This window comes from Rhamphochromis longiceps, linkage group LG14 (assembly GCF_057381845.1).
Source record: "Rhamphochromis longiceps isolate RC_006_pf linkage group LG14, R_longiceps_female_GT1.1, whole genome shotgun sequence".
Classification (NCBI taxonomy): domain Eukaryota; kingdom Metazoa; phylum Chordata; class Actinopteri; order Cichliformes; family Cichlidae; genus Rhamphochromis; species Rhamphochromis longiceps.
In genome coordinates this window covers 36685776-36706252 of record NC_140570.1, presented here as the reverse complement: position 1 = coordinate 36706252, position 20477 = coordinate 36685776, and the positions used below count along the sequence as shown (strand labels likewise).

Genomic DNA, 20477 nt, shown 5'->3' with positions numbered 1-20477 from the left:
GGCTTGTTTTTTCTGGTTAACGTTAATTACGTAATTTAGAATTAAAGTTTAGTGTTTTTAGCATTTAGGATGGCCGTGGCGAGTAACTCAAGTGCTGTAAACATTTCATGAAACCTCATCAAAAGTTATCTGAGTTGGAAGGGTGGCTGTTAATAAGCCATTCTTAAGGAAGGAGAACAGAGAAAAATAAGGCTGAGGTGTGCCAAATTACACAAGAAATTGACTGGAAAAAGAAATCAGCTGTAATATGTCTTATGGAGTAATGAATCCAAATTTGAAATATGCATGGAAGAGGTCCGAAGAGAGATACAACAGTGAATGTCTATAGCCGTCTTTAACACAGCGTGGATACTCTACCGTGCTTTGAGGCTGGATTTCAGCCAGTGTTGTTGGAGCTCTTATCCAAATTAATCAAATTATGAATGTAGAAAAGTTCCACCAGATTTTGATCGACCATGTAATACCACGTAGTGTCTGATTGGCTTCAACTTCATTTTTCAGTACGACAATGATCGCAAACATACTGCCAATGTAGTCAAAGTATGCCTGGATGAAACAACGCATCAGTCATGGATTGATCTCTCCAGGGTTCGAACCTCAAGATAATCGAAGCAGTGTGGGATCATCTTGACAGAAAACAAAACAAAAGGCAGCCAGCATCCAAAGAAGAGTCTCGGATGTCTTTCAAGAAGCCTGCAGAACTAAGAAATTACAAGAAAGCTTACCTATTAGAGTTTAAGCTGTGTTGAAGAATGAAAGGCAGCTTTAACTGGACAAAAGGGGAAAAAAATCCCACATTGACAGCTAACTCAAGAGACAAAAAGCATTAGAACTCAAGTCATTACCTTACTTAAGGATAAATAAGTTAATTAATTACATTAATGCATAAGCAGAAAATAACCTACAGTAACTGCTTTGCGATATGGAAGTGCAAAAGACAACTGAAAGGGAGGATAGTTTCTATATATGTGGTTTCTATTAAGGGACAGAGGAACGATAAGAAACGATAAGAAATCAAGGACAAGGAGTGTGGTGTAGATAAGTGAGGAAATCCGATCATTACTACAAATTTAGTTGAAATTTAAATATTTTAACTATGGTGCCTCCTGTGAGGGCTGTCTGTTTTCCACATTCTGCAACGGTAAAATACGACTTAGAGGCGGATATTTGTTTTACTTTATGGGCAACAGTTGTTCTTGCTGTTGACAAAACTCGCCTCATGGTTGACTCTGAGAAAAAAACTCTTTCCCACAGAGGGGAATAAACTTATTCGAATATGAGCTTTTTTCCACTAAGACTTGTTTTATGGGGAGATGTACGAAATTATTTACCGGGTTACAAGCAATGATAATATCGGATGTTGACTCCTCAGCGTCATCATTTTCTATCTATTGAGAAATCCCATTGTAAAAGTAATGAAGAAAAAAACTATTCTGCCGTCTCACTCCTCCTTGACCCGCGGTGTGTGTGTGTGTGTGTGTGTGTGTGTGTGTGTGTGTGTGTGTGTGTGTGTGTGTGTGTGTGTGTGTGTGTGTGTGTGTGTGTGTGTGTGTGTGATCGGCGGCGTTGTTTGAACGGAATGCTGACATAATATTCACGGATTCTTCCTCGCGATTGGTAGAACTGTCACAGTAGGGGCTGAGCAGATATCGACTCCCCTCCCGTTTCTTCTCTCATTTTATCCTAGTCTAGCGAAGCATCTGTTTTTCGCATCTTTCTCTTGACAATACCAATAGTTAGAGAGGGTTGTTTTTTTTTTTGATTGCCTTCTTGCGAACGCCGTCTGTTTTCCACATTCTGCAACGGTAAAATATGACTTTGAGATGGGTATTTGTTTTACCAAATGGGCAACAGTTGTCTGACCTTGTTCTTGCTGTTGACAAAACTCGCCTCATGGTTGACTCTTTCCCCACAGAGGGGGGTGCTTTAATAAACTTATTCGAATATGAGCTTTTTTCCACTAAGACTTGTTTTATGGGGAGATGTACGAAATTATTTACCGGGTTACAAGCAATGATAATATCGGATGTTGACTCCTCAGCGTCATCATTTTCTATCTATTGAGAAAACTTATTGTTAAAGTATTGAAGAAAAAAACTCCTCCTTGACCCGCGGTGTGTGTGTGTGTGTGTGTGTGTGTGTGTGTGTGTGTGTGTGTGTGTGTGTGTGTGTGTGTGTGTGTGTGTGTGTGTGAAACAAGATCGCCTGTCGCTGCAATTATGGTTTGTTTTTCAGTCTCTCAAAAGGAAAAGTAGTATTCAGTAAGGGATAGTTATTCGTTTTTTACACATAGACAGCCTGTAGGTTACAAGCGGATAGAAAGTTCTTCTTTTCATCACAAGCTATGGTGTATCTTAAAGGTTTTTTACAGCGTCTGTATTATAGGAAAATAAAATACTATTGAAATCTCTACAGGAAGTCACTCTTTATTTCCATTACAAACGCCGGTGCAGCTTAAGAAAGTAAAATTATATCCGCTCTGTCTCTCTATACATCACAGAATCATCTGCTGCATCACCGCTGTGCTTAGGGAACATGACGCATCAGGTCTGAAAATGACTAGACACTTCCGGAGTATTTCCGGTAGGGTCATAAGGTCCGGATCGAGGCCTTCCATAGTAAATATGCTGTATTTGAATATGTCATATTCAAAGCCTTCTTCTTTGGGAGAGCAGATCTCATCGGACACAGGAACGCTGCTGGGCTGCAGAATGAAAGATTCCATCTTGTGTGTCTGTGACTTAGAAATTGTGACGGACTCCTCCTCTCTGCTTTTTATTCTCCTCCCCCGCTGCAGTCCCTCCCACTAAAAACTTTTTTTCCCAACAACAGATGGCGCTCTTCCGGAGGTTTCCCCCCTCCCTTCTCAGGATGCAATTCGACACGCTTAGCAACAGATGGCGCGCTTCCGGGGTTCACCCCCCTTCTCCGGATGCGATTCGTCACGCTCATTACACACTTCCGGGGGGGAGGGGGGGAGGTCAAAAGGTCGTGATTAGGGCCATCAATCACTTCGGATTAAATTTTGTCATAAGCTGTATGGGATTATCTCTCTCACATAAATCCATCATAACTGAATGGAATGCTGCAAATAACTTGCTTTACTTAACATGTTTATACTCTGAACAAAACAGATGCCTTATTTCTGATTAATCAGACTCAACTTCATAGTCACAATTCTGGCACACATAAATTGCCTGGCCTGAGGTGCAAGCATCATGGGCCCATTTTACGCATTTTACCCAGGTCTCTTTTGGACGACTGTTTGAAAATGGCTCCACACAGACAAGGCAGAAGCACTCTTCATCATCTGATGATGACTCTTGAATTATTTTTCTTCTTTTAGCTGCGTTGTTCTTCATAGGTCCAGATGTTTTCCCCCCTCGCGTCCCTCTCTTTTGAAACAGCTTTTTGCTAGATTCAGCCTTATTCTTTTCTTTTTCTAGTTGCTGCTTCACTGGCGTGTCGGTTAGAATTGCTGATTTGCGTCGTTTTCTTCCTTTGCTGGATGGTTTTCGGCGGCCAGCTTTTGGATATGGCTGGATGTCCTCTGGAGTTGGTAGTCCGCTGTCAGTAATTGCAGTGCGGTAATTTATGTCAAAATCCTTTGCTGTACTTGTGATTGATTTGTTCTGCATCTTTACCTGCCTGACTGCCTTTAACATAATGTCAGGTGGTGTTCTGCCACGCTCTGTCTTTCGTTGATAATTTCGAACCATCTTACTTTCTTCCTTCCTTCCTTAATTCCTGCCTCTCCTTCCTTTCTTCAAAAACCTTATTACAAATACAAATGAATTACAATATCACAATTTTTTGGAGCATTTATTTGTACTGGGGCAAGTTGTCACATGTGACGACTTGCCCCAAAGTTAATGAGACAACTTGCCCCAAACTGACATTTATGCTAATTTTGGCTAAATGTCAGGGTTAGCTCAACATAGCACATCAGCTGAAGTATCAAAAGACACGTTAATGTCTCCTCTATTTTGTGTAAAATAATAATCTGTAACATCTATACCTAACAAAGTTGTACTGAAGAAAATTTAAAGTGATTTATTTTTCCTTTTAGGTCAAAAAAATAAAAAAGATGTGCTCACCTCAGATTAGAGCAGTCTTGACCACATGTGAACAGGAGGTTGACTATAGAAGAAGAAGTCACACAAAGTGGCTATTTCATTTTTGAGATAGAGCCTCTAGTGTTGGAGTTATGAACAGTGTGACAACTTACCCGTGTGACAACTTACCCCGCTCTCCCCTACATGTAGTCACTGAAATATGCTGAAGTTGAACCTGAACATCAGAATGTGTTTGGGTGATTTACGTGACTCTGAACATGGCGTGGTTGATGGAGTTAGCTGGGCTGGTCTGAGTATTTCAGAAACTGCTGACTTACTGGGATTTCCCCACACTACCTGCTCTAGAGTTGACAGAGAATGGTCTGAAAAGGAGAAAATGCAGTTTTCTGGGCAAAAATGCCTTTTTGATGTCTGAGGAGATTGGCCAGACTGCTCTGAGCTGATAGGAAGACAACTATAACTAAAATAACCAATCATTAAAAGCAAGATATGAAGAAGAGCATCTATGAATGCTTGGAGCAGATGAGCTACAGAAGCAGAAGACCACACTGGCTGCCACTCCTGTCAGCTATGAACAAGAAACTGATGAAACTGAGATTGGAGAATGATGAAGTCTGATGAATCTCAGACCAGGTGATATTCAGATATAGGGTCAGAATTCGTCAAGAACACTGTGATGAAAGTGTAGATCCATCCTGCTTTGTATTAATGCTTCATGCTGCTGCTGGTGTAATGGTGTGGGGGATATTTTCTCGGCACGCTTTGGGCTTTTTAGTACCAAGTGAGCATTATTTAAACACCGCAGCCTACCTGAGTGTTGCTAACCATGTCCATCCTTTTATGATGACAGCTTACCCGTCTTCTGATGGCTGCTTCTAGCAGGATAATACGTCAGGATGTATCTCATATCATCTCAAACTGGTCACTTGAACATGACAATGAGGAACTTTAGAAATGAAATTAGTCAATATGGCTTTTTTTGTGTCTATAAAACTGACTGACACAGTAGGTAATGCGAATTATACTGACCCTCAGTCATAGTGGAAATAAAATAGGAGCCCCCAGACCTGCTTAAATGACTCACAAAAACACACACACACTCACACACACACAAAAGATTATCTTTCAATCTGTACTTTTCAATTCAAAGAAACAACTGTACAGAGTCAGTAATTTGCAGTTGGTTGTGATCATTTTGTACATTTTTTCACCTTTTTTCCATGTCGGTAGTTTGTGTCACCCCTGTATGTTACAGTGATCGTAGAATGGGACTCAAAGACATGCACAGCAGTACTGTAATAGAGACTATGTCATTCATGCAACCTCTTTGTCCTGATCTGTTTGTGTGCAGGAGGTGTACATCACTTTCATCTAGGCTTGTGGCACAAATAAACAGTCACACTTCAAGACAGACTCAGACTCCAAGATTCAACATAGAAAAAGACAAGGGGCGGTTTTCCCAGTGTCACCATGGATAAATTATTTTCACGTCTGTTTTTACAGAAAATACTTCTGAGCAAATAGATTTGTACATTTCCAGGCTGCAGGTTGCAGACAGGCATACAGAGAGACAGGCAGGCTGAGGGCAGACAGACAGTGGTGCTCAGGGGCTCCTGGGAGGGGACACGCTGTGGCAGCAGATCAGCTAAAACACCAATTTATATTCAGTATTTATTATTTTTTATCTTTGGCTGGTGATAAAAAATGTCACCACATTAATGAGGTGGTCAACAGCACCAAACTAAAGCATAATATTATTCATGACGTGATGATAAAAGTGATCATTTCTAATGAGTATCCCTAAAGAACATCAATAAATTCAACCTCTCGTCCCACCTGAACATCCACTGAACTTAGCAGCCCTGATTGTCCCCGTTTGTGTCTGAGAAAATAACATTTCGCTTCAGTGTACGAGCCCTTTTAATGTCTGCGAGTTTTCTTATGACTTTCTATTCAGGCAGTGTGTTCACGAGGTCCAATTTTTCACCGCTCCTGACGTGGAAACAGAAGCATCAGTGTTTTCCTATCAGAGGCAACATATCAAGATCAACAGTGACACTAGTGGTGATTTTCACCCTTAAAACAATTAATTGTTTGGTCAGTAAAAGACGAGCAAATACACAATCCTCATCATTGTTACTTTGACAAACTTTCATATATTCAGTTAATCCTGTAATAAAAATATTTAAGAAATTTGAGCAAAAGCATGATGGTAGTTTTTTGGTTGTATAGAGAATTAAGACCTAAGTTATAACAGGGCAGTGCAGTGAAGCTAAAGAAAGAAAGAAAGGCGTGTCCAGGTTGGGTAACAAACAGACCATATAAAAGATGGACAAAGCTTTAAACCTGCATTCTTGCTGATGGCCAGCAGAGGGCGACTCCTGTAGTTATAAAAACAGGTGGAGTTGCATGGAAAATGTCCCTCAACTCGACTCCTCTGTGATCTCACTTTCCCGATTAGATTATGGGCTCAATCACTTTTTTTTTCACTTTTATTCAACACAACAAGATGCCTTTTAAATTTTTTGTGAATTATGAATTATTAAAGTCACAAAGGGGGACCAGTCCGAGTATGTCCAGTGTTGGTTTCACAGCGAGATCCGCACCCCTTCTGTGACATCTGGTTTCAAACAACTAAAATAGCAAAGGTTGAAAATATCTTCAGGCTTCAAATCAGAACTTCACTCACTAGTGGCAAAGTCCATCTGTTATATACAGTCTATTTAATAAGTACATAGCACAGTGTTATGTGTCGCTAAATATTAGCTTCTGAACGAAAACAGGACTTCTTCCAGGTTTAATTTTTGCAGTAATGTCACTGAACTTATGTTTCAATATTAATTACAGTCAGTGCTGTCAAAAGAAAAATGTAGTATAACAAAAGTAGTGTTTGTTTAAAGTTTGTTTATAGATTTTTCTATAAAAGGCCGGCTCTGCTGAGAAGGTTCTAGGACCACTCACCAAAACGACGAACTGATTATTAAGCAGTTCGTTCAGTTAAAGGTTTTAGCTCTTGCATAAATGTCCATAAGCTGTACACGAACTTTGAAGATCAAAGTGAATTTCACGCCCTTCTCAAAGCCAAACTGCATGTGACTGAACCTGAAAAGGTCACTCATAATACTTTAATCTTCTCATTTTGGTAACTTTTAACTTGTCCGGGTCTGACGTCCCTCTGCTGGATCCCCAACACCAGTGAACACCAGCCCTCAGCCCTGCAACAGGCCAGCGTCCCTAGTGCAAAGAAAAGGTTGCATAAAGTTCCATTGCTACCACGGACATCATCCTCACCATCATCGGCAACATTAATCCCTGAACACACCGCTCTACAATCCTCATAGACTTCATAATACTGCATACTACTGAGTGCTTTTGGTGTACAAGATGCAACATGTCAAAGTCTGAAGTGTCTGAATGGCATCAGAGAATCTGCACCAGTGTTTCCCTCCGCTTAAAAAACAGTGCGTTTCATTTTTCGGGGCTTTTTTGGCCCCTGATCATGTAAACAGGAGGAAACACTGATCCAACATGAAACATTTTCAACATCAATGATCTACATTCATTTCCAGGCAGAAAAGAAAACACTTTCAATACATTAACAACAAACCAAAAGGTATTTTTATTTATTACTTCGCGTCTGCCGACAGAATGAGGCTGATGTGAGCACAACAGACAGACGGGCAGGGTATCGGCACACACGCCCAAACCGTCGAGCTCTCATTTGTCCCAATGTTTACCTTTCATATATTATCTAAATGTTTCTGCTCTCCAAAGTGTAAAGTTATTTGACTTGTTATTGGTTCAGCTGTACCCTGCGCGATCTGTTCTGTGTGTATCAGCAGAAACAAATCATGGAGGTTTATTAAGATGCTGGATTCATAATCAGTCAGCCAGCTGGCTCGGTGTCACTTTAAACATGGAACTCTTTTCACTCTTGGTGTGTTTGTTGTGTCTGACATGCATGCAAATGATTGCACTCATGTGGCATTCTCATGAAATAAATTACAAGTTCTAAAGACAAATTTTATGAGAAACAGAAACGAGGTCTGTAGGTCAGGAGGGAATTTAAAATCCAGCAATGAAAACCTAAAATAAATAAATAAATAAATAAGACCCAACACAATCAGCTGACCGATAACCATATCTTTAACAAGCCTTAAATATGAACTCTATCCTAGCAAATATAGACACGAGCTGGATTCTTGGGCTTTACAGCCTTCTTACAAATAAATGTAAATGTTTTCTTGTAAAATATTACTGAAGTTATGTGAAGTCCTTCATGTTTGAGTTAAAAAATAACCTGGTCTATGATTTTAAAAATGTAAGTATTGGAGTGATGCGTCTTTGATGAGCTGGCAGACTCTGTGACATGCAGCAGAAAGGTGAGAGAGCAGGTAAAGTCCATGGGCAGACGGTGTTTTGAAAAGTAAAAACACCAAAAGGCTGCATTCGAAGCTCTGTGAAGCAACTGTGCACTGACCAAAAAATTTAATCAAAAAGAGAAAACACCTTAAAAAAGACAACCTGTTAAGCTCATTTTCAGCTCCATAGTTTTACTCTTGGACTCTAACAGCGTAGCTTTGCATGATTTACATTTATACCGAGCCCCGGTGGAGCCCCTTAGTTTATCTTCTGTCTGAAATAAGCTGTTGTAGCTCTTCTCCCTAAAAGGCCATGCTCTCTTTAGTCCTGATTTCTTTTGAATGGCTGCCGCTGGCAAACAGAAGATAAACATAAGCATTATCTCGATGGCTGAACACAAGCGCTTGTGTTTCCTGTTCTCCACTGTGGCTGCGGGGATTTTTTTTATTTTTTATTTTCTCTTGCATCATTTCCACTTTAGAAGTCATAGTTTGATTGGTTCTAGGCCACAGGTGTGGGTTAAAATGCACCACATATCCTGAAACTGTGCCCACAGCATCAGGGAGCATCAGGAGCTAATGCTCCAAGAAACTAACTTGGACGTGTGCCCTACGAATGAGGCCTTTCTATTTTATCTAGCTTTCTGTTTCACATGCAGTACAGGAGCTGCAAATAATTAATTATTAAAAATAAAATAACAATTATGCAAATGCATTTCAGCTGAACTTTAACAGAGAGCATCAGAAACACGAGAGCTGGAATGAGTTTTCATACAGCAGCGGTGACAATAACGCACTTTAAAAGAAGTTTAAATTCAGTCTGGCCCGCATGCATCTAACGGGGCAGGAAATTAATGCCACCATCCACCGCTGGTGCCTCACAAAGCTGCATTTACCAGATAAACCAAACCGTGATGATTCTCATTTCCTGCTGTTTATGGCATTGTGGTGCGTTACCATGAAATGAAACATATACTTGTAACAAGGATGCTAAACTGCAAAGACGAGCTTCTTTAGACGAGTGATTTCTCTCCAAGAAAAGCATGCAATCTCTCACTTATGAAATATTTTGTCAGTGCCGTGTCAGCTCATTCGCTTTTTTAATTGATCGCTTCAGTCATTTCCACCTGATGACTTTTAAGACTCGTTTATAACCTCTAACATTTTCAGCCTGATGGGTTTTATGTGTGCGTGCGAAGATGTAAGTCTATCTTTGTGAGCGAGGACATATTTCCAGGACCTGAATTTGAAAGACGCTCTGAAAGGTTTATTTGAAGGTTCAGAATCAGGGTTAAATTAAGGGGTGAGGGAATGTAGCATCACAAAGATAGAAGTACAAATGTGTGAATGGGGTGTGTGTAGATGTGTGTTGTGAATGGGACGTATTGTATCCGGAAGACTGAGGCGGCATCTGAGGGGATGAACGTACTGACGAGTGTGAAGCACACACCAACACAAATAACCTGAGAGCTATGAAGACCCTGGGAGCGGAGAGCAGCAGCGCGCGCACACACACACACACACACACACACACACACACACACACACACACACACACACACACACACACACACACACACACACACACACACACACACACACACACACACACAAGATTTTGTTTTAAACTCTGTATAAAAACAAATTTGTATGTATAATAAATCAAAGAGAATATCCAGTAGTTTGATGTTGTAAGAGAATAAAAGAGTAGATGAGGCCTGTTTTCATCCCTGAAGGCCTCATTCATTAAAAACATGCAGATTTTGTGCTTATGACCAAATCATGAAAAACTGATCTAGATGGTAAAACAAGCAGATGACAATGAATGGTTTCATTTTTATTAGAAATATCAAAAATAAAGATTTTTTCCTATTTTATTCATTAATTTAAGTGGACCTCTTAAACTTAAACCACCACCTGGTAAGGCCAATGATCATACTAGGAATACCCACCTGCCCCGTGTTTAATATGAGCATTTATCTACCACTGTAAAAGTCTATATATGACAGAATATAAATAAAACTACAAGAGGTCCACTTTTAAAATCGTTTTAATGAATGAGGCCCCTGGGAACAAGACTTTTTATTTCTTCTGACCACCTACTGCTCACTAGAAAATCTATAATGCTAAAATAAAATCCTACCCAAGGGAAGGGAAACTGCTGTGTATGCCCTGGGATCTTGATTTGATACATTTCTTCTTGTTTTTTGTGTGCGTAACAAAGTTCTGAAGACCGACGTCTACTCTTCTCTTCTCTTAAACAGAGTCAGCACAAACCTGGAGATCAGTGCTGACTCATCCAGGGCAAGTGCACGCGTGTGTTTACAGTGCAGTTTGTTATCCAAGTAAAACTATTAGAATTTCTACATGTTTTCATGGCCAGACCTCCAGACAGATGGGATACAGCGGAGAAAGTAAAAGAAGGTCTGTAAAACATTTTGGCATAATTTCATTCTGTTTGTATTTCCAAGGAGTAATAAGACGTAGTGTAGGATGTCTCGACTTACAGACAGATATATACAGTAAATAGGACACACAGACGAGAAATACATACAGACGGAGCTCGTCTCATAGAAAAAACAAACATGGAACAGCATGAGCTACGTTTTATCGCTCTACCAGCCGTCAGCCTAACAGCCTTCCCGTTGACTGTGATGCGCGTCCCGTCTCTCTCTCGCGGCGACGCTGCCCGGGGCTCCGCAGCACAAAACGCCACCCTGCTCTCAGGCAGTTCTCCGAAACAGCCGCCAGGGGGCGTCGGTGACTCTGTGCGTTCTCACAGAGACACAGAAGAGAGAGAGAGAGAGATAGAGGGGGAGAGCGAGGGAGGTGTCTCCTGCTCCAAATCAAATCCGTCCCGTCTGTCCTATGAGTGAGCCCGGGTCAAACCTTCGATTTCCATCCAAACACGACTGCTCTGTTGACAGTGTTGGAGGCGAAGAGGAGGAGGGGGGCGTTCGCAACCAGTTTATGGCCCCGCCTCCCAGCCAGAGTTCATACTGTGAGCTTCAATCCCAGCTCCCGTCCAAGCTCATTTTTTCTTACTGGACTTTTCTGATCGTTTTGCGTCCGACTTCCCAGCCCGTTCTGACCTCTCCGACCGTTCGCCCCTCTCCCTCTCCTTCTCTTTATCCCTCTCCTTCTCTCTGTCCCGTTCCTTCTCCTTCTCAGCACGCTCGATTCGGTCACCCCGGTCCGAACGCTCGCCACCGCGCTCTGACCTGTTGTCCACCTTGCTCCCGTCGCGGCGCGTGCCCTCGTCGGTGGATGAGGTAGTTGGTTGGGGCTGACCCCATTTGGCAATCTCCTCGTGCTCTGAAATACTGGCGGTGATATTAGTCACCCACGTTTTGAGGTCGTCCTGCGATGGGAGAGAGGGGTGCACAGATGTCAGCTGGCCGGTTCAGTTGTTAACATGAATGTTTTTAAGGTTTTCGATGACGTGCAGATGCACAGTTACAGCTGCTTTCACTATTCTGAGGCGTGCAGGAAACAGAAAAAATGTCTCACCTCATCTTTTGCATGAAACAAAAACTCGCTGCCGTCCTTCGTTCTGCAAAGAGAGAAGAAGAGTTAAACTCAGCCTTAGAGCAGTGGTCCCCAAACTGTGGGGTGGGCCCCATCTGTGAGCCACAGAACTACAGTTACATTCTCTGCGGCCTGCTGGAGCGGGAGGGCTAGTAGGAGGAGTTGGCCGTCCGACTGCGGTCTGGGGTGTGGGGCCTCCCTGCTGCTGCGGAGTCGGGGCGGTCTGCCTCTCCCCACCGCAGGGAAAAGGGTAACACCACCTGGGTCTGGGTGCAATTCCCCCCTCCAGGGGCAAGGGTACCTAGACCCGGTTTGTAGAGTACGCTTGGGGAGTGTGATTGTGTGTACAGCGTCTCTTTATGTCTGTCTCCACGTTGGTTGAGTGTGGAGTGAGTGCATATGAGAGCATGAGGGTGGGAATGGATGTTTGTATCTGTGTGTGCCTGTATGTCTGTGTCTATATGTCAGGTTGGGTATCAGACGCCACCTCTCTGGGGACACCTCAGGCCCTCCAAGGTTTGGAGGCCTATCTCCACCCACCACCACTTCCCCTGCCGGTGGCGGACTCCCTCAGGTGTCGGTGTGTTGGTGGTTCTTTGTGTCTGGGGGTGGGCGTCCGGGTACACACCGGCTCACTCCTTGGCGGCCGCTTGTCGGGGCCTGGGGCCTGGGGCTCGCTCGGGCCCCTTTGGAGGTGGGGTGCCCCCGGCCTCTCGGCCTGGGGCTCGGTCACTCAGGCACAGCTGGGGGCCGGCGGAGCTCACGGGCGCGTCACTGCAACTCCCCCTGACTTCTGCTCCGCGGCTGCTGGGCGAGCCCTCATCTGGGACTCTCCTCAGCTCTTACTGGAACAGTGGCGCGGCTGCCCCTCTGTTGGTCTTCCATGGTCTCTTGTGTTCTGGGGGCCTCTGGATGTCTGGAGTTTTGATCTCCTCCATACCCGCTTCACACCCTGGAGGACGGGGCTGTGGCCCCCCCACACTCCCTAGCAGATCATTACATGGAGAAACCTTTGGAATGCAAGCATGCTGATCCACACAGGTATGCACACATGGGTATTCACAGACGCGGATTAAAGCTTTCTTGGCTGCTGCCTCAAAGCACACTGTGCGCTGTCTATCTTGCGTGCTGCACAATATCGTTTATTATTTAGTAAATATTGATATCTATGACTAGCTAGTTTATTGTGATGGTGCTTTGTTTTCTCTATTATTATGTTACTCTTTGTTGTTTGCTGTCTCCTCTGTTTGTTTTTTTTGTTTGTTTGTTTTTTTTTCTCCATACAGGTGACCCAGGAGTTCTTTTTTTTTTTCTCTCTCTTCCCCCCCCTTCTCACCGTCTCTTCTCCCCTTTGGTTTTCTTTCTTTCTCTCCCCCTCTTTCTCTCATTCATTCCCCCTGTCCTATTTATTTAAAAAAAAAAAAAAAAAAAAAAAAAAAAAAAAAAAGAACTACAGTGTGGAAAAGAGGAAAAGCGCGAGTCATTTGCTACTGCTCTGACTTTTACTTAACTAAAATTCAACTTAGATCAATTTGGAAATCCCCGTGTCTGTGTAGCTTAGACTACTTTAAGTTCTTCTTTAAGATTTGGAAAGATGTTTCACCCTCACTGTATCATGTGTTCTATTTTTAGATTTCTATTTTAGTAAAATATCTTTCTGTAATTATTATGAGGTGTCACACACTTTAAGGCATTTGCTTTTTTAATTTCAGAGAAGAAGTAAACAGCCTACTGATCTCAGTCACCTTTAACCAGCTGCTTCTTAAACACGACTCTCAGCTGTGGTTTAACTACGCTTCTAACGTCTAGTTATCGTCTGTAAACAGGTTCCATCGAGGGAGCTCATCACATCGTGAATCCTTAGCTGACCAATCAGCATGCATCAGCAGGATGCTAACGATTCATGGCCAAAAAAATGGAAGAAAGCGTTGTTTCGTTTCAGTTTGGAAAGATTATAAGTGTCATATTTTTGAAAACTAAAAGAAAATGTGACCTTTTTTGTCTAGAAGCAGGTTTTTAGCTATTGGAACACCAGAATTATGTACAATGGGTTTACTAGATCAAATCTGGGTTTGTGGTTATGACCAAATAAATTACTCACACTGTTTATTTTTACAATGTGCCCAGGCCCTAAAGAGTGAAAACACACTAACGTGAAGCATGAAAGTGCCTGTCTGCAGTACATGTGAGTGCGAAAACAGCCGATTACTTGAGCGTGAAGACGTTCTTCTTCTTCTTGTAGCCATTGGTGACGTCGCAGTGGCAGTGGGAGAGGTTGAGCAGCGGCTCGTTGTTGTAGGGCGTCGTGGTGTTCTTGGCGTCCTTGTAGAAACCCAGCTCCCCTTTATTCAGCACGCAGTACAGGTTGACCCATGATCTGCTGTGGTGGGGGGAGGCGGGAGAGGAAGGGAGGGGAAGAAGAGGAGGGAAAGGTGAGAGGAAAAGAGGAGCATGGGGAAGGAGGTTGGGTGGAGGGGTGGGGGAGGACAGGAGGAGTCAGGAAGAGCTGCAGAATCACAGTCGCTACACTAACACCTCACTCACCTGACCAGAGCAGACAGGTAGGTAGGCGGGATGAAGCAGCCCCAAGAAGGGAAGAGGAAACACACTGCTGAACAAACGCAGACGGACGGACAAACAGACGGAGGAGGTGGGGGGATGGAGGTATGGGGAGGAAGGCTACGTACAGCTTGTGTGCACCTGTGTGCGAGGCTTACATGTGACTTACCTTGGAGGAGACAAGAGGAGCAGCCAGCAGCACCGAGGAAGAGAGGAGAAAAGAGACAGAGGAGTTTGGTTAAAATGCCATTTTGGCAACAACGCGGCTTAAAATCCAGACATGCTCGTTTTCCCTCTGTGAGCGTGTTTACATGCACACAGCATTCCAGTTAATAGCTGACATCGGCAGTACTGTGCACAAGTTTCAGGAACTTGTTTATATTTTTATCTTCAGTCGCCCAGACACACAGTCAGAGTTCTTAAGGGCAACTTTCAGCCACAAGAAGAACAAAGAGTTCTGCAGCAGATGGTGTGGAAGCCAGTGTGAGATTACATAAAGAGACAGCCAGGCTCCACAGATGATCTGTGGCAAATCTCCACAGACCTTAAAAAGAAGTTTCATTTTTGTTTACTTCACTTTGTATTATTTTATTTTAAACATTCTCCTTTTACTTTTAGCAACTAAAACATTTGCACAGTACTGCCAGTATTATTCAGAGCAAGTTTCCGTGTGCAGCTTAATATCCTGATTTCAAACTCAACAGTAGATACACGGGTAAAAAAAACAAAAAAAAAACAATGGTGCAAGTGATAAGTGATGTCTGAACTGCTCACAACACCCATTAAAAGTTCATTCTTGAAATGTTTTTCTATTGTTGGCTCTGTGTGATGGCGGGGAGTGCAGATATCCCAGACGTGGTCATCTCCAACCACATCCAGAGCTTTGCTTTGCAAGGCAGAAGAAAAATGGCTTAAAGGAGCGGTAAACTAAAGAGTTAATAAGGAAGAGCCAAAACTGTTGGGAAGAGTTGGAAATGAGCGCAACAGGTTCCCTTTAAAAACACTTGAGCTAAAAAAAATGTTCCTTTTAATATCTCTGTTCCTTGGTGTGGGTTTTTTAATGTATTTTCCTAGTTTACAGTAGCAGATATTACTTTTCTCTTCCTGTACATTATGAACAGGACACCTCGGGAAGAAGTTTAAACTTTTTCAGAGGAAATTTGACATGTGAATGCGCTCACAGCTGTAACCTCAATTTAATGCGAAGCATAGATGTGGAAGTTTGTCGTCCACTTTCATACACCTTTCACAGGCACCATACCCTAACAAGGTACCAGAATATTAATGTGCACATCAACTTACTTAGTGTCTCATCGCGTAGAGATGTAACAGAGACAGGTTGAATCTCAGTCCTTCCCTAAATGCATCCTCGCTTTCTTTCTCGGCATCAACCGCTAACAACGAGGAGCACTTTGGAGATTCACACTTGTCCGGATTTAAGCCATTCGACATTGTGCTTTACCTTGCCATGTACATAACAGGGCATGTACATACGACACACTCATCCATTGCCTTGAGTAGGTGCGTGAGCGGGACTCATCCACAGCTGGGAGGGGATGAGCTTTTAGCTGTGCAAGGTCAGCCCAGCCCTCAGGGGGCAGTGCAGAGAGAGACTTTCTTGCTGGTGTCTCTCTGGAAGAAGCAGGGTGGTCATCAGTGGAGGGCAGGCTGTGTGCATAAGTGTGTGTGTTTGACCAGCAGCTCCATCCCACAGCATTCCTCAGCCAGTCAGTCAGTCTCCTGTGTTTTATTCTGTGGGCTCGCGTTAGATCAGGAGGCATCGTAAGCGTCATGCATGAAGTTTTCACATGCGGTGGGAATCCTGCAGGCCTCTGATCTAATAAAGTGCTCTAATTACATCCTAATAATCAGCACTGACAGACATAATATATTCAGAGGCTGACATAAGATTTACATTAGTGAATCCTTTTCCTGCTTCATGTACTCATCACTGATTTTCTTACTCTTCAGTACAAATTAACAACTGGAGGACTGGGCGATATCTCAGTATCTGCTATGAACGAAGATCTTTATAGCAGAAATGTGCAGTAAGCCTTCAGGTCCTTCACTACATGTGCAGACTTATCAGTATAAAATGCATTTACAAACCATGTCGGACATGGTCATCAGCAAAATGTAAAAGAGCCAAAGTTAGTTTGTATGGTATATTCAGCGTTGGGGAGTAACGGAATACATGTACCTGCGTTACGTATTAAAATACAAAATATGAGTAACTGTAATCCGTTACAGTTACCATTTAAAAAGGTGGTATTCAGAATACAGTTACTTTGTTGAAATAAAGAAATTACACAGCGGTCTTCTCCTGTTTCATATGTTCGGCTATGCCCTCTCTATTTCTGGTAATTCCACGCTGGCGGAAACCCAAACAAAACACGCATTAGGAGGCTCTAATGTCTGTGTCTCAATCCTGCGGCCCATGTCAGCTCTACTTGAGGCCCGCATAATGACATGAAGAAATATTTTTAAAAATTATTGTTCAAAAATTATTTAATATAAAGGCAATAGGCAGAGTGTTCGGAGCCGCAAACCTGTTTTATATACACGCGGAATAGTTTTAATACGAGATCGCTGCTAAAAGTGCAGCCTTACCTAACGTCCACCCTACTGTTACTCATTTATATTAAGATTGAAACATCTAGTTAGTATTGGTATGGAGAGTAACCTGCAGTAATAGTAATAAACCACACAGCAATAGTACATTCATGTAGTTGTAAAAAGTATGATAATATATTAAGTATTCAGAATACGTTACTCTCATTGAGTAACGTAACGGAATACGTTACAAAATACATTTTGGGGCATGTATTCTGTAATCTGTAGTGGAATACATTTTAAAAGTAACCTTCCCAACACTGGGTATATTTAACCTCCTAGGACCTGGCGTCCACATATGTGGACATCACATTTTGGGTTATTTAGACCAAAATAGTCAATTTTGCTCTACATGGTCCTGATATCCACTTACGAGGACATTATACTACTACTGCTCTATCAAAATTTTAAACAAATATCCTGATATGTGGCTCTTATTTTTCTTAAAAACAAAAATAAGGTAAAAAAAAAATCTTGTAATTCTTTGTTTTTACATTCATTGGGCCCCAATATGCCCAAATATCAAATAGAAATTAAAAATGCATACTGTGGAAGAGTTCGGGTCTTAGGAGGTTAATACATTTTCACCACTATATTTCCAACCCCAGGGAGAATAGCTGCTGTGTTGCTGCAGCTAATGGGGATCTTAATCTATTACACTAAGCCATACCTGCCTTCAGACAGATGTTTCCAGCAAAGAACTACTACTCTTTACCCAGCTGCAATGACCAAAACAGTTATTTACCTTGCAAAACATCTACTGCTACCTAAATTAATTTGTTAGTGTAGCTGTGTGATTATTCTAAAGCTGTAGCTCAGTTTGGCCTCAAAAAGGTAAAAACCCTGTTTTTGAGGTTCTGAAAAGAACATTTTATTGCATGAACTAAGAAGCTTTGATTTGTCTCACATTTTTAACCTTTAGTTAAATAACTCCTTCAGTTTTTATTTTATTATTCATTGTTTGGCAACGCTAACATGACTTCTCCTCGCGGCAGGAAAACCTTAGGAGCAAGCAGAGGTTGCATGCGCGTGCTGACAGGTTAAAAACTCGATATATCGCCCAGCCCTAAACAGCTGTAATCTCCCACTGCCAGGCACAGGCAACACCACAAACTGTGACTACCTCCTTCTTTCCACCACATACAAACACAAGACAGTCTAGAACTTTTTTATGTCAGAGAAAAAGGTAAAAATTCAAACTTCATCTCAATAAAAATATAAAAAGGTAAGATTTCCTGAGAAACGCCAAAGCTCTTCTGAGTATTTTCATGTTGAACACACGATGGAATCAACCTGTGAGCCTGTGTGTGTCATGCATCTGTTCAACATGTCCGTGTGTTAGCCTGTTAGCTCAACATGCTAAAGTCATGCCTCTGTCACTCCTGTTGAATTATTAAATGGAGGAAGCAGCAGTGTCATGAGAAAGTGGTACTTAGAGGGCTGGAAATGCTTTGTTCAAACTAATATTTAAGAATAAGTCGATGAAACAATCATTTTTTCTGCACCTCAATAACCCCTGTGGAACATAAATAGCTTTGAATTGATTAACTGGAATCCCTAAAGTTTGATACTCATGACATCACTGTCCATCCTCCTTCTTTATAACTCCTATCAGGTATCAGGTATCATTATGACCCTGAACACCCACCTATTGGTGCTCTTCTTCAGGCTCTCAATGTCCAGCTTGCGGAAAAGGAAGCCCTCGTGGTGTGCCGTATGTGTGGGCGGTTGGGGGACGATCGGGCTGCTCTGGGCTGGTGCAGATCTGGACCGCCGCGTCGTTTCCCCGGGCTCTTTGGGTCGTGGCCGGCGTCGTGGTTTGGGTCTGTCCCGAGCTCGAGGGCGGTCGGGACGGGAAGACTTTTCTGGTATCCCATTAGGCAGTCGGGGCACCTCACCGCGGGCCTAAGGGTTGGGAGAGGCGATGAATTTGAGTTATGGCTCAAAAGTGAAAAACGTTATTACTTATCCCAGTTTTCTCTTTTTAGGAAGTTTGGTCAAAACTTAGAATTAACCCCTAAACGCCCCCAAATATCACACTCTTTATTTATAAAGACTAAACCCAGACCTGCGCTGCTTCTCTTTCTTGTAGCTGCTCTACGATCTCTGCCATGGTGGACCTCTTGTCTCTGTGGAAAAATACCTACTGTTCACATCACAATTGATTCAACTCCAAAAACTGACTACAATAACATTCACTTCTTTTCTGCATAAATATCCACATCCAGATTAAAATGCACTGCAGTACTCTCAGTCTCACCCTCCTGCTGAGCGTCTGTCTGATTGCTCCTTCCCTGTGTCGTGCTCACTGGATTCCTGTCTCTCCAGCCGGTGCCTGTCCCTCTCTCTCCGCCGGCCCTCGTGGCCCCCGTGACCTTCTTGTTCGCTGGAAGTTTGCCTCTCCAACGTCCGTCTCTCCCGCCTCTCAGCCTGTTCCCTCCACACCTCTTGAGGCAGCTCATCCCTGCGCGCCTGGATTAGCTGCTCGCTGGACAGCTGCCGTTCTATCCTGTGGTGATAAGTGTGTGTCTGGCCCTGAGGCTCAGCGTGGCCCAAAGGGTCAGTCCTGGATCCTCGAGGCCCTCTGGTGGGCTCGCTGTGCAGACGCTCCCGGCTCGGCTCCTGAAGCACCACCTCGGCCATCACTGCTACCTCTGCTCTCTCTGTCCCCATCATCATATCTCTCTCCCTCCCCCGCTCTCTTGCCTTCTCCAGCCGGCTGGCCACAATCAGAGGCGTCACAGCATCATCTAAGTGTTTGATTTTGGGTTGCCGGAGATACGGGGAGGATTTTGCCTCAATTTCCCTCGCCGCTTGTGCCGGATGCAGGTGACTCATCACCTTTGCTGTCTGTTCCCTTGCTGTGCTGGCACTTTCTCGTGCCTGGTTGGCTGACACTAGCATCGCTGCTGTGGCTATAGATGCAATCGAGGATGCAGCCGGGCGGCCTAGACCTGCAGCCACACCCACTACGCCTCCATCCCGGACATCCAGAGTGTTTCGGTAGCTGGAGCCGTTCATCACAGGGGTGTAGTTGGCGACTGTTGATCCCAGGCGCCGAGCTGCAGATGACGGAGAAGGTGTTGGGGTGGCCGGCGAGGGAGATGGAGGAGAGCTGGCTTCGTTCTGTTCATATATAGTCTGCCTCATGACGGGGGAGACTGGGAGGCGGGGGAGAGTGGGTGGACTATGTGAGGCATCTTGGGGATCCAGGAAGACTTTACGACCCAGGAGGGGAGTTGGGGGCAGTTTACTTTGCTCTGCTTTTAGCTTTTCTACCTGCAGAAAGAAAACAGAACCAGAGATGAAACTACCAAGTCTTCATCAACAATTTGAGCAT

General features: G+C 43.3%; 1 protein-coding gene across 1 annotated transcript in view; it reads right to left on the bottom strand.

The window, feature by feature from the left end:
- Nucleotides 1-5262: 5262 nt before the first annotated feature.
- sptbn4b (spectrin, beta, non-erythrocytic 4b) overlaps nucleotides 5263-20477 on the bottom strand; it is a 113969-nt gene continuing 98754 nt past the window's right edge. Inside the window, exons 38-43 of the mRNA XM_085381049.1 lie at nucleotides 19398-20416; nucleotides 19206-19266; nucleotides 18786-19042; nucleotides 14175-14345; nucleotides 11948-11990; nucleotides 5263-11798 (exon numbers count right to left, since the gene is read on the bottom strand). Of these exons, the coding sequence (XP_085237175.1) occupies nucleotides 11469-11798; nucleotides 11948-11990; nucleotides 14175-14345; nucleotides 18786-19042; nucleotides 19206-19266; nucleotides 19398-20416 (1881 nt within the window). The 3' untranslated portion in view covers nucleotides 5263-11468. The remainder of the gene's footprint in view (nucleotides 11799-11947; nucleotides 11991-14174; nucleotides 14346-18785; nucleotides 19043-19205; nucleotides 19267-19397; nucleotides 20417-20477) is intronic.